Source organism: Hirundo rustica, chromosome 1, assembly GCF_015227805.2.
Source record: "Hirundo rustica isolate bHirRus1 chromosome 1, bHirRus1.pri.v3, whole genome shotgun sequence".
Classification (NCBI taxonomy): domain Eukaryota; kingdom Metazoa; phylum Chordata; class Aves; order Passeriformes; family Hirundinidae; genus Hirundo; species Hirundo rustica.
The window spans coordinates 139,659,198-139,672,261 of NC_053450.1; the positions used below are offsets into that span (position 1 = coordinate 139,659,198).

Consider the following 13,064-nt stretch of genomic DNA (forward strand, 5'->3'; position numbering starts at 1 on the left):
TTAATAAGGGCACTCTAGATAATCCTAAGCAGTAACAGCTGGTTCCATGAACATCTGTGTGTCAGTGTAGCTGTAGCCCTCAGTTAAACTGCCCCTACTCCCATGTTATCTCTGGGAGATAACACAGACTCATTCCCTTTCTGCCACCAGCTCCTACAGGTATATAATTAACTTCTCACCTATATCAGACATACATTTATTACTCTCCTGTCTTATCCTGCTACTCAGGTCATTGATTAAATAAAAAGCAAAACTCCACCTGTCCACTGCTTCAGGGGAGACACGAATGAGGTTAATGTTATGTGTCTCAAATGAGGAGCCCTCATGGGGCTGTAGGTGAGATTCTTACTGATTACACCCTTGTATGGCATATAAACTGAATTATAACCTGTCATTAGAGTGGTTCATTTCACAGTTTTACAGCTTATCTTCTGTTCACCCTGGGAAATTACATCAATCTGGATACTGGAGGGATTTGGCTATGTATTTTGTGTCCTCTTTCAAATGGATCAGCACATTTTTTTTATACCTGTGTTTTTAGATCGGCTTTATTGATTTTATGCCTTTTGCTGTTTCCCTGAGATTAAGAGGTATGAAACAGGTGCTTTCCTGTTGCATATGAAAGAAAATGTTTAAATGCTTGAGGAGTTGCCTTCTTCACTCATTCAGACTCAAGTGAATGACACATAAGGAGAGGTCTTCCAAGGTTAGAGGTCTTTGAACTCATTAATGTTAGCCATCATTCATTTTTGTGACACTCTTCTCACCATGAATTCAGGACAGAAAAACTGTAATGTTAACAACATACATGAATATAACACTTATAAAGTCCTATCCTTTGGCAGGGGGATGATTTTTAAAGTAGACCAAAAGCTCTGTGTTTCACAGTACAGCCTGCACAGGACTGAAGGAAGCCCGGGCACAAAGAGCAGCATTGTGTGGTAGATAACACCTACTGCTTTACATAATGCAAACAGAAAAAATGGGGGAGTGGCAGTCCCTAGAGCAATCTCCTCTCGGTAAATCTACAGCTGTCCTATGCCTTGCTAAAGGATTAAGGAAGGTCATTCTTGTGTTCTTTAGCTATAATCTAAATTATATTCAAAATAAAACCATCGCAACACACTGTGGACACATTTGTTATTTGTTTTTTCTTGGTCTGGAAGGAATCCAGAGATATTTGCAGTCTTCAGTAGAAAACCAGCCAGACCAAACCAAACAAAAAAAGCAAACAAAGAAGTCCATCCCACCAGTTTTTTTGTTGTTTTTAAATCTTGGGGAATTCCTTTCCCTAGTTCCTTAAAAGGAGTGAAAATGTGTTAGAGGAAAATCTGAGGCAATTTATTTAATTCTTAGGAGGTATTACCCAATCCTTTAATTTTTAGAAAGTATGTGCACCTTTCTTCTCCACATAATAGTTTTTCGAGGTGTTTAAGGAGGGTGATCAAACAAGTAAAGCCACTGGAACCTGTAGTCACTTTTGTAAATCGTAGACATCATTTAGATCTGAGCAATGAATTGGGAATGTAAATATAGCTCTAAATGGTTAAGAAATTTTCTACATTTCAGACCAGGGAAACAAATAGACTCTGAGGTCTCTATTTGTACTTTATCTTCTTCAACCCTGTTTCTTTAATTCTTGCTATTCCTATAAAGTATCTTACTTTTCCAAATATGCCATAGGAGTATTGAACTTACATATTAAAAATCAAAGTCCCAGCTGACATTTGTTTCCTCAAAACCTTGATGTCTTTAGCCCTGAGGCATACATTTTCAATGTAGTTTTAATTTGCTGCAATTGACAGTTTGTGAATTATTTTCTGAAGTGGTTCTGTATGCACGGACAAAGCATGCCTTCTGTTTCTTGCTGCAGAATGAATACCTTTACGAAGGTGTTGATGCAAGAGTTATAGAGTACGAGGACAACAGGCCCCTCCTAGATATGTTCCTACAGAAACCAATGGGTCTATTGTCTCTGCTGGATGAGGAAAGTCGATTCCCACAAGCAACAGATCAGACACTTGTAGGTAAGTATATGGTTCATTTCACAGTTTTACAGCTTATCTTCTGTTCAATTTCTGTTTGGCATGTACAGTTCAGACTACATGCTAGTAATGCTTTTAGTGAGCCCCCATTTCAGTGTCACAGTGTGTTTGACGGAGACATGCATGCTGGAATGGTTGTGTCCTTGAAGTTCATAGAGAAACATCAAGAGCACAAATGAACATGAGCTGCTGATCCAGGTTTCAAGTTCTCCCGCCTTCAGGATTTTTCTTTGCTGCAGAGTTTGAAAAGTAAAGATCAAACTGAGTTAAGACTCTAGGTTCATAGGCCAAGGACACTGTTTGCAAAGTTCAGTTGTGTTGCGCTCTGAGGTTTTTGATGAGCAGTATCTGAGCAAGAAGTTCAATACTTTTTATGAGTAATGACTGCAAACATGCTTCAGTGCCTTTCAGCAAATTAAGCTTTCTGAGTGTTTTCTATTCACAAATTAAAACTAAAACACCTAAAGTCATTGTAATTCAGATCCTGAATATTTCACTACTGTTGAGTAACTGCAATTACCATTGATTTCCTTATTTCAGTGGTATTTCTGTGCAGATAAATCCTGGTTTTACTCATTTTTGAATGTGCAAGGTGTCAGATTAGAGTTTTAGCCAATCAGAAAACCTAATAACATCCAGTAACAATGCCCATGTTAAAACAATTATATGAGCTTGTTGTTCTTTTATCCTCATGCTTTTTAGTCTACAGTACAGAAGCACTCAATCAATCAGTAAACGTTTCCTCACAATTCCTCAAGGAATCCTTAGGAAAGATTTCTGCATTATTTCATATATTTAGATAGAAATCTTGGAAAGACAAACCCAGAAGTGTTCAAAACACATGTGGATGTGGCACCTGGGGACATGGCTTAGTGGTGAACATGGCAACAGTGGTGTTGGGTTAAGGGTTGGACTCAATGATCTTAGACATCTTTTCCCACCTTAATGATTCTATGATTCCATGATTTTCTGAGGTCATGCTTTAAAAAAATTGGAACAAAGTAAGTAACTTGTCTAAGAGCTCCCATATTCTCTATCCAGTGTCTTCTGTTACAAGACCATTATGGTATCTCTGTCCTTGAAAACATCCGTGTCTGTTTTGTGCCTCTGCATTGGCTGAGAACTCAGGAAATATCCTTGGAGGGATACAGCTTCAGAAGAGAATGTACAGTAACTCCAGTAAGATAAGCTATGTGTTTCCTTTCAGAAAAATTTGAAGATAATTTGAAATCAAAATATTTTTGGAGACCCAAAAGAGTGGATCTAACCTTTGGAATTTATCATTATGCAGGAAAGGTAAGATACCTGATGATGTTAGTTGAGGATTATGGAATGGTAGGGCTGGAAGGAAGTAGAAGAGGTCACCTGGGTTGGTTCTCAACAGTCATCTCTTCAGTCCAGACATGGGAATGCTGGCAGTGCCTTACATATAAAAAGTAAATTGAAAAGTTATTATCATCCCTCTTAAAAAAAAAAAAAAAAAAGCCATAGCAGGAGTGTATTTTTCTTAAATGTCACCAGGTAAATGAACTGACTGTAGTATAGAAGACCCAAAAACATAACTGGTATGTAATGCTCCTCCCCTTAGTTCCTCAAAGTCCTGCACCATGCTTGTTCCCACTATTTCTAACCAGGACCCAACTCCATTCTTTCTACTACCTGCTACACACCATCAGCCTTTCTTAGTTCTGTACTTTGTCATCAGCCAGGTGGAGTGCAGGCCCTGCTTCCTGCTTCATTCCATGAGCAGCATCCTTCCTTCCTATGCAGGGTGACTGGCTGCATGTGCCGTGCAAACACAGGAGGAGCTGCTGTTACACTGCAGTAGGAGGTCTCTGGTTACCTGAACCTTGCCTTGGGAAAGCAGGAGCTCCCACCTCCTTCTGAGCTCTTTTAAAGGGTACAGAGTGAGCACTAATGTCTCACATGGGAAACCGTGTTGGGTCTGTGCAGTGCTGGGGCAGCTGGACTGGGAAGAGACAAATACTGCCTATCAGCTGATGGAAAATGCCTTACCCATTATGTAAGACAGCCAACTACAAAGAGCTTCTTGTAACTCCTCTGAACCTCATCTCCAGTTGAGTTGCAGCATGGCATAACTCACTGCAAGGGGTGGAAAGCCACTCCCTCTACCATTCCTGTTACCAGCCACTGAAGATGGGGAATTACACTAGTGTCCCATCAGTGTTCAACATACTTTTCCATTAGGAAGGTTCTTTTGCTAACTTATGTCTCCATTGCTGCCATGTAAATTCATTACCCCTAGTGCAGTTTACTGTGGAAATAGAGAACAATTTTCTTCCTCTTCCTTTACAAGTCCTTTTCATCATTTAAGACTGTTGCTGAGTTGTATTGTGATGGGTTTTTCTAAATTATGTATCCCAGTATCTTCTACCCTTATTGACAGGTCAAGTTTTCTTGTGAATCCCTTAGATCATCAAGATAGAACCCTGAAGTTACATTTTGAATTAGGTACACCATTCTTGGGATTTTTAGAGATATTTCAATTGCCAATATGCAGTTTGTGATTCTGCAAAATTCCTCTACAATTAATACAGAGATCCCTAGGAAGGGTGTTAAGTCCTGTGTCCAGTACAGCATTATATGAATAGCACAGAAAGATTGTACAGTCATATGAGTAATCCTGTGTGATGTGGTTTAAATCAAGTGCATTGTTAATTGTGCATTACCACATGTACAGGTGTAAAGGAGGACTGCAATACACTTGTCCTGGTGATAAATCCACACAGGTTGAAGCTACTAACTGCATTAGGAAAAGATAAATGTCTCAAGCTACTTTGGAATGATAGATTTTAGTGATTTGTATCATATCTCAGTATGGAAAAGGTGGAACTTTTTTGAAAAGGTGATTTAAAAAAAAAAAAAAGTCTAGGAGTGAAAGTGAACCTGATGGCTGAAAAACTATTTGTGTATCTTGATATAGTAAAAGCCCTATTCCAGAAAGCTTAAATTTACAATTACTTTTCAAAACCCAAGAAGATGTATAAATGCACTTTTTAAACAGGTTCTATATAACGCAAGTGGATTCCTAGCAAAAAATAGAGATACTCTGCCAGCTGATATTGTGCTGCTACTGCGATCATCTGAAAACAACCTGACGCGACAGCTGGTAACTCACCCTCTCACAAAAACAGGTATTGCTGTTGTGGTGATCTTCTTAGTTTTCTCCAACCTTCATGATGGCCACTGCCAGGTTTCATTTGACCACTCATTGATAACATTATACACTTTGTGGCTTCACTTTCCAACCATGGAATCTATACTGAATGGAGATGCAGCCATCTCAAGCTGCAGGGGAGGGATTGGTCTGGTCTAGTGCCAAGGAAGTAGTAGAGGCTTCTTTCAGGGTCCTGTCCTCAGGGTAGGGGATCAAGACAGGGAGTTGATTGCATCTCTTGAGTTGAGGAAAGAACAGGAAGGATGAGGTAAGTCACTGTCCTGTTTTGGATAGGGCATATATAAATTGCCTAAGTGCAGTTTATCTCTGAGTGGTAGAGAACAAAAGTTGGGGCTCCTAACATCTGCTGCAAAGACTGAGAAGACACACCTCTATTTTCAGTCTTAGAGTTCTTTACAATAGGTAATTGAAGTGGTCTTTTAATAAGCTCTTCCTCAAGAAATTCGTAAGGAGAGATGGAGAAATAAAACTAGCTCTACAGTAATCATTCCTAAATTGCACCTTATTTGACTATGTCCTTGCAAAGTGTCCTATCTTCCACTGCAGGATGATGGGTAAATCACCTTACAACCAGTTTATTGTGTTGTAGTACTCCCTGTGTGATGGCATTGATGCCATACAGTAAGTACTTTACATTACTTTCTTGTACAACTACATGGGAGACATATTTCTAGCAGAACAGAAAAACTGAATCGGAAGAGCCTAATGGAAATGAAAATGTTATCATAACTTACAGAAGTTGAGGTTTTGGCAAAGCTTCTGTTCTTTACAAAGGAAGCTTTGTAAATAGAATGCAAAATTTATTCTTGGAATTTTATTTTAAGTGAGTGTTCCTGGGAAAGCACAGAGCTCAATGCCCTTGCCTGAACTTTTTGACTTGTTGATATCTGCTAATATACTAAACTATAATTTCCATAGAGTCCAAGTAAGCATCCAAATGGTTCCAAGAACTAGTCCCAAGTCTTAATGTTTTGCAAGATACTGAAGGACTAAAACAGACTGTAAAGTCAGTTTTAGTCCTGTTAAATATTGTGAAACATTGCATATGGCATTTCAAAACTGACTCAAACCATCCAGCTCTAGCCAATTAAAAGTTAGGCTTCTGATCCTTGTTTATCTAGATCTATCTAGAATCAGTCATTGTAGATGCTTACCCAAAGTCCAACCCATCTTGCTTATCTCAGGTGTTTCTCTTGGGATGGGAAAAATCTCCTCTGAAGGTGTCATTCTCCACAGGGATCCTGTAGACACCTCACTTTCAGATAGCTAAAGCCAGCTGTGAGTAAACCTTTTTCATTCCCGCTGTGTGATATTCAGCTGAACCCCAGGGAGGTTTAGGCCTTGATATCATCACATAATACCAGATGCATTACCATGACACATATTTGCAGCTGTTATTCCAGCTCTTATCCACCTCCTCCTGACAGTAGCTGAGCACAGAGAGATAGAGGCTCTCCCAGTGGAGAGGGAGATCCCAGAGGTGTTATGTTATTAGCAGAAGCAGTGGCAGCACGCAGCAATGGTTAGAGTTTATCAACACAGAGAGACATGATGGAAAGCTCAGCAGAATCTTCATTATTCCTTGAAAAGACCAGTGTCTGTGTAAAGCATGCCGATGCAGCGAGTCCTTCAAAGTCATCATAATGAAGGTATTGCTTGACTTAGAATTCCAGAATTAGAGCCTTAAGATTTTGTCTATGCTAGTAAACCAAACAGAGACAGTGAAGAGTAGCTGAAACATTCCCACAGGGCTGCTCATTCTGATTAATGGTTAGAATGCCTCCCTGGGATGGTTTTGGTCCATGTCAACTAGTAGCCTCCCAGGAATACCCAGCCACACTTCAGAGAAAGGACAGGGTAGTGATGGTTTCCAACAAGCTCTGTGGAAAGATGTAACCTTATTTTTACCAAGGAGTTTAAAGAGTAGTGAAGATTAGAGTTTAGGTGTCATGCCACGTCACTTTTCCTCAGGACCAGAGGCATATTAGCACATTTTTCTTGTAACCAATATGTAGCATTAGAACTAGAATAGTACAGTCACATTCTTAGGGTAAAACCATATGGATGCTCTAAGATATATCAATCTTACCTTCGACAGCAGTCTGTTTATTTGGTATCTAGTAGATGACACATGAGCTGAAGGAGAAAAAAATCAACATATTCTGTGTTCATGCAACTTCTTCAGAGCTCATTCCATCCCAAGGGTTAAAGGGCAAATGAGGACATGCTCTGGAAAAGTCAATGACCTTTATAATCACAGGGTTGCACCAGGGGCATGAATAAGGTGGTTCAGGATCATTCTTAGTTTAGATGAAATGTAAGCACTTTGGTAGATTGCTTTCTTTCATCTTCCCATAGGTAACCTGGCACATACCAAAAGCAAAACTACAATCAGTTATCAAATGTGGACCTCCCAAAAATCGATCAGTCATACAAAGGTAAGAAAGCCGATTTTACGATTCTGCACTGAAGCCTGATTTAAACTAGATAGGCAGTAGTTGTTTTGGTATTGAAAGTAAGCAAGTAACCCCTTCCTTGGTTTTTCTCCCTCTCCCATTTTCTTTTCTGTTTAGCTGGATATCTTTGTGTTGTGCAATTCATATTCCTTCCGTGAGGTAAAAACCTAACATTTCCCTTCTTTCTGGCTATAGTTTTATAACAACTTCTGGGGGGAAAAAGTACTATTTCCCAGCTGTATTGTAGCAAAAAGAGAAATTAAAATATTGGTGTGGAGTATAGCTACATTCCTTAGAGAACTATCAAATTAACAGTGATGATGAAATAATGGGCAGGACCTCAGACATTGTCCGGTTATTTGTGGCAGTTGTTAGATGCTCTGTTACCAACTTGTGCCCTTTGTGTGTGTGAATGTTTGTGTATTGTGTAGCAAAATATTGGTGTAACTGATTTGTGGTAGTGATCATGCTGTAACTTTTGCTGTTTAGAATACTTCTTTAATTATTTATGTTCTTTGAGGGGTGCTTTCTTGGGGCATTGGAAAGGGCACTACAGGCTAACTAGAGATAAAAAGTTTGGTTTTTTTTTCCTACATCCTTCTAGAATGAAGCAGGAGATACTGGGCATCATCCAAGAGAAACAACCAGCATGAAAACACAGACAGTTGCTTCTTATTTTAGAGTAAGATATCAGATCTTTTAATAAATATTTCTAGAGTACAACAAATGTTTATTCTTTTACTTTTTGAAATGCACCTGTCGAGTTAGAGTCAGTGGTGATCCATTTAGAGTTTGTGAATTGCATATATGGTGCAGCAGTCTGTGCAGTAGTCTGTGCAGTACAAATATCTCGAGGAGATTGTGATGTTTCATCTTTAACTGTACTTAATTACACAGCCACATTGCTGTCATGATGATGTATGATGATCAATATTAAACTTTCACTTCCTCCACCAAGGAAGATAAAGGGAGATGGGACATTAGTGGTATGGAATTTCTTTAAGAGTTTAAGAAAAAGGGCAAAGTTAATTGGAAGCAGGAGATCTAGAGAAAGTTCTTGATGTCACTGCACAGAGGCTGCCCAGAGTTCATCCTTGTGGCTCCTTCAGCAGTGCTCTTCCCAAGCACTGGCTATGCCTCTGGTCCTAAAATAGAAAATAGCAGTGAAGAGCACTTTCCTCTGAGGTGGCACACAGAGTTGGTTCTTCTCTGAATTTCCAACTCTTGTTTAGTCACCTCTCCAAGCAAAGCATAAAGCGGCTGAGGGGATGTTCATGATGAATTGGACACACAGCTCAAAGGAATACCCAGTAAGTTTGCTGTTGACAGTAAACTGGGAGAAGCTGTTGACTCCCTTGAGGGCAGAGAGGCCCTGCAGAGAGACCTCAACAAATCAGAGGTCTGGGCAATCACCAACTATATGACACTGCAGAAAGACAGTGGCCAAGTTCTGTACCGGAGATGGGGCAGCCGTGGTTGTGTGTAGAAACTGGAGAATGAGAGGCTAGAGAGCAGTGCTATGTAAAGGGACCTGGGAGTCCTGGTCCATGGCAAACTGAACATGAGCCAGCAGTGCCCTGGCAGCCAGGAGGACCAACCCTGTCCTGGGGGGCATCAGGCTCATCATGGCCAGCTGGGCAAGGAAGGGGATTGTCCCACTCAGCTCTGCCCTGAGGTGGCCTCACCTTGAGTGCTGGGGGCAGTTCTGGGTGTTACAATATAAAAAAGACATTAAACCAGGGAAGAGCATCCAAAGGAGGGTCATGAGGATGGTGAAGAGTCTGGAGGGGAGCTGTATGAGAAGCAGCTGGGGTCCCTCGGTCTGTTCAGCCTGGAGGAGACTGAGAGGAAACCTCATTGTGGCCTTCAACATCCTCATGAGGGGAAGCACAGGGTCAGGCACTGATTTCCTCACTCTCATGACCAGTGACAGGACATGAGGGAAGGGCACAAAACTGAGTCAGGGGAGGTTTATGTTGGATATCAGAAAAAGTTTCTTTACCCAGAGAGTGGCTGGGCCCTGGAACTGGCTCTCCTGGGAAACAGTTACAGCACCAAGCCTGACAGAGTTTCAGGAGTGTTCAGACAATACTCTCAGGCACATGGTGTGTTGGTGTCTTGGGTTTAGTCCTGCGCAGGGCCAGGAGTTGGACTTGATGATCCTGATGAGTTACTTCCAAGTCAGTATACGACTTTATGACCTGAAGGAGTTCATTTGCATCTATGTCAGAACAATGAGGAGCAAGATCTCTTTTTTAGATAGAGTTGCACAGCCTTGTGGACTGTGAAGGATAATTTCAGTTTAGGTATCAAGGTGATCCAAAGCTATATACTGTTGGAATATTCTAGACGGAAAAAAATATTGAATCTCATTCAAATTAATGTGTATGATTCAGTGTGTTCAATGCTTCTAGCATCAGAGGCTGCAAATGAGTTAATTATGTTTACACTTTTTTGATACTATTTTCTGTAGTGGAAATCCTTGCTCAGATCATGATAGCTAATGCTCTTAAATGAATATTCACCTTCAGCCCCACTGATTTACTCATACACAGAAATCTATGGGTGACTGAGAAAAACATATGCCACTTCAGACTGCATGGAAAAAAAGATATCCATTAGCGTGTCCCACTTGTTTGTGTTCAGTTGGCATGGTGGTGATGGAGCTAATTAAGCACTTTGCTGCATGGTGCAGCTTCTGTCCAGAATGGAATTGCACATTTTAATAGGAAACATATGGCTCTTGACGTCCTACAGTGGTTTCATGTAACCAACCTACTGCTGAGCTGCATTTCCTCCTGGCTGCCTCTTTCTGTTGAGTCAGGTTGAATCTTGAGGAATGAGCCTCTTCATTTGTGTTTTAATAAGATACTCCCATGAAGCAATTTTTCAGAACACCAATCAAGGTTGTTTACAGTCAGATTCCTCTCAGCTGGCATGGGGAGCTACAGGCTGTATCCCCTCTGCTAGCCTGGTTCTCTGGTGAGGTGGGAAAAATGCAACTTTGGAATTGTGATCTTCTAGCTTTGCCCTCCTTGGAAGTTTCCTCTTGGCAGAGCAGTTATCGTACTACATCAGTCTATACAATGAACAGGATATGCCAAGATCAGAGCAGTTCAGCCAGCCCTTCTTCTGGGGTAGCTTTAGCTTCCTCCAGTCTAATGAAGGAATTGAAATATTTACTGGCTTGCTGCTGTTCCACTTCCCATCCATAGATGGATGATTTACTCTCTGGGTGAACAAGAGTCTTCAAATAGGTGACAACAATAAAAAGAAAAATGGCTGTAATTACCTAACAAAGCTCCAAGATAAGCAAATAAATGTAAGGAGTGTAAGTGTTCTGTCATATGTTGGACATCACAGAAATCTGTGAGAATGTCCTGGATGAAATTTGGTACATTTATTTGGAATCAGTGTTTTTCTCAAGTAGTATACACTAGTAGCTTAGAAAAGCTAGAATTGGTTTTGGGTCATTTATTTCATCTACTCTTAAACTGTCAGCTTAATGAAATGTAAATGGGTTTGGATATGATTTTTTTTTTTTTTTTTTTTTTTCCCCAGTATTCTCTGATGGATTTGTTATCCAAAATGGTCGTTGGCCAGCCTCATTTTGTCAGGTGCATCAAGCCAAACAACGACCGGCAGGCAAACAAGTTTGACAAAGAAAAAGTGTTGGTTCAGCTGCGTTACACGGGAATTCTGGAGACAGCACGAATTCGGAGACAGGGTTATTCACATCGTATACTCTTTGCTAACTTCATCAAACGGTAACATCGACGTGAAGAAGCTCTTTTCTCTCCTACAATTGCCATCCAGTGCTTGTTAAGCAACAGCAGTGGTTTTGGCATGGTCTTTGAAAAAAAATGCAAAGGCATTTCCTGTGAAAAAGAAGGTTATAGACTTGATGAGCAAGAGTAGTTCGGGCACAAGATTAATGACCTGTTTTTGATGGGTAGGGAAAGGTGATGAATCTCAGAATGATTTTTCAGACTCTCTGAGCATTTGGGTAAAAATTTGCTTGCTTATACTCTCTTCAAGGACTTAAGTTTTAGAAATGTATTATTTCAAATTAAAGCCAAGAATTTGCAGCCACAGTATCCAAAGAACATCACAGTTCCTCTAGCTCCCAGTCTTCAGCACTCTGCAGTGTCTGCTTGTGCAGGGTAGATGATAATTCGGGATTCCTAGTCCAGGGCTGAAAAGTTCATTGAGTGCATAGTGTTGTTCAAAATATAATTCCTAAATATTAGTCACTTGTTAAAAAGCCGAGTAATTAACTCAGTGTGGTTTTATTATTCCTTTGACTACCTTCTTCCTCCAGCCCAAAAATAGGTACTTCTCTCTTACAAATAAGGACCCTGAGTATTTGCCTCAGTCAGAACAGAGATGTATGGAATGGATATCAAAACTGGGAAGAAGCAAGGATCACCTATTCAGACAGAAGCACTTAAAAGAAATAGTACACTAGAAACAGAGAGATAGCAGCAGAGTGCTGCACGTGCATGAGATGAGAGGGGAGCAGCAAAGGGATGTTTTTGTAGCCCTGTTTCTTGAAAAAATAATCCTGGAACTGTTGCTGTTTTGGAAGAATGCAACTTTTGGAAGAGTACGGCAGGGGAAAAGATAGTTATCATTACAAGATATGCTGTAGCTTTCGGTGAGAGCTTTTAATTAAAACAAACAAACAAACAACAAAAACAACAAACAAACAAACCAAACACACACACACACCCCCCCCAACAAAAGCAAAACAAAACAAAACCAAAACCAAACCAAAACAAAACAAACCCAAAACAAAACACAAAAAAAAACCCACACAAAACCAACACTTAACTGTTCAGGTAAAATAGATAAAAGCAGTAAGCATAATGGGGTAGCTCTCTAGAGAGCGTGCCCCTGATTACAGTGAGGCTGTGCAGATCTCTGGCACTGGGAATATGGCCCTCAAAGGAAAAAGGATTTTTATTAAATGTATATCTTCTTTTGGTTTTGGTTTTTTTTTAGTAGTTGAAAGTTACAGGTAGACCTGAGATAATGGCACCATTATTTGGTTAGAATAAAATAAGCCAATTCATTGTGTTTTACAAGAAGAAGAAAAAGAAGAAAAAAAACAAAGGGGAAAAAAAAAAAAGAGAACTGTCAGTGATTAGTAAGAAATTGAGAAATTGATATTGTCTCTTTTTCTATTATTTCATGAGCAAACTGTTACCATCATTTAAAGCTGGTAAACCCAGGCTTTGTGCTTAAAGGCTGAATAACAAGAAAAAAGCAGAATGTACTGTCAGGAAGCACACATAATTAATGTAATTTTCTTAAATTAAAAAAACCCAGATAGATATGGTTCATCTTGTTACAGAGCATTTT

The 13,064-nt window shown here is 40.0% G+C and overlaps 1 protein-coding gene across 3 annotated transcripts in view; it reads left to right on the forward strand.

The window, feature by feature from the left end:
* MYO3A (myosin IIIA) overlaps positions 1–13,064 on the forward strand; it is a 108,237-nt gene that overhangs the window by 70,693 nt on the left and 24,480 nt on the right. For all 3 annotated transcript variants that reach the window (XR_005703336.1, XM_040080173.2, XM_040080184.2), the window contains exons 19-24: positions 1,874–2,027; positions 3,253–3,341; positions 5,071–5,200; positions 7,603–7,682; positions 8,305–8,382; positions 11,262–11,467. Coding sequence is in view for 2 of the 3 variants with exons in the window: in XM_040080173.2 (XP_039936107.1) it covers positions 1,874–2,027; positions 3,253–3,341; positions 5,071–5,200; positions 7,603–7,682; positions 8,305–8,382; positions 11,262–11,467 (737 nt within the window). In the remaining variant the exon portion in view is untranslated. The remainder of the gene's footprint in view (positions 1–1,873; positions 2,028–3,252; positions 3,342–5,070; positions 5,201–7,602; positions 7,683–8,304; positions 8,383–11,261; positions 11,468–13,064) is intronic.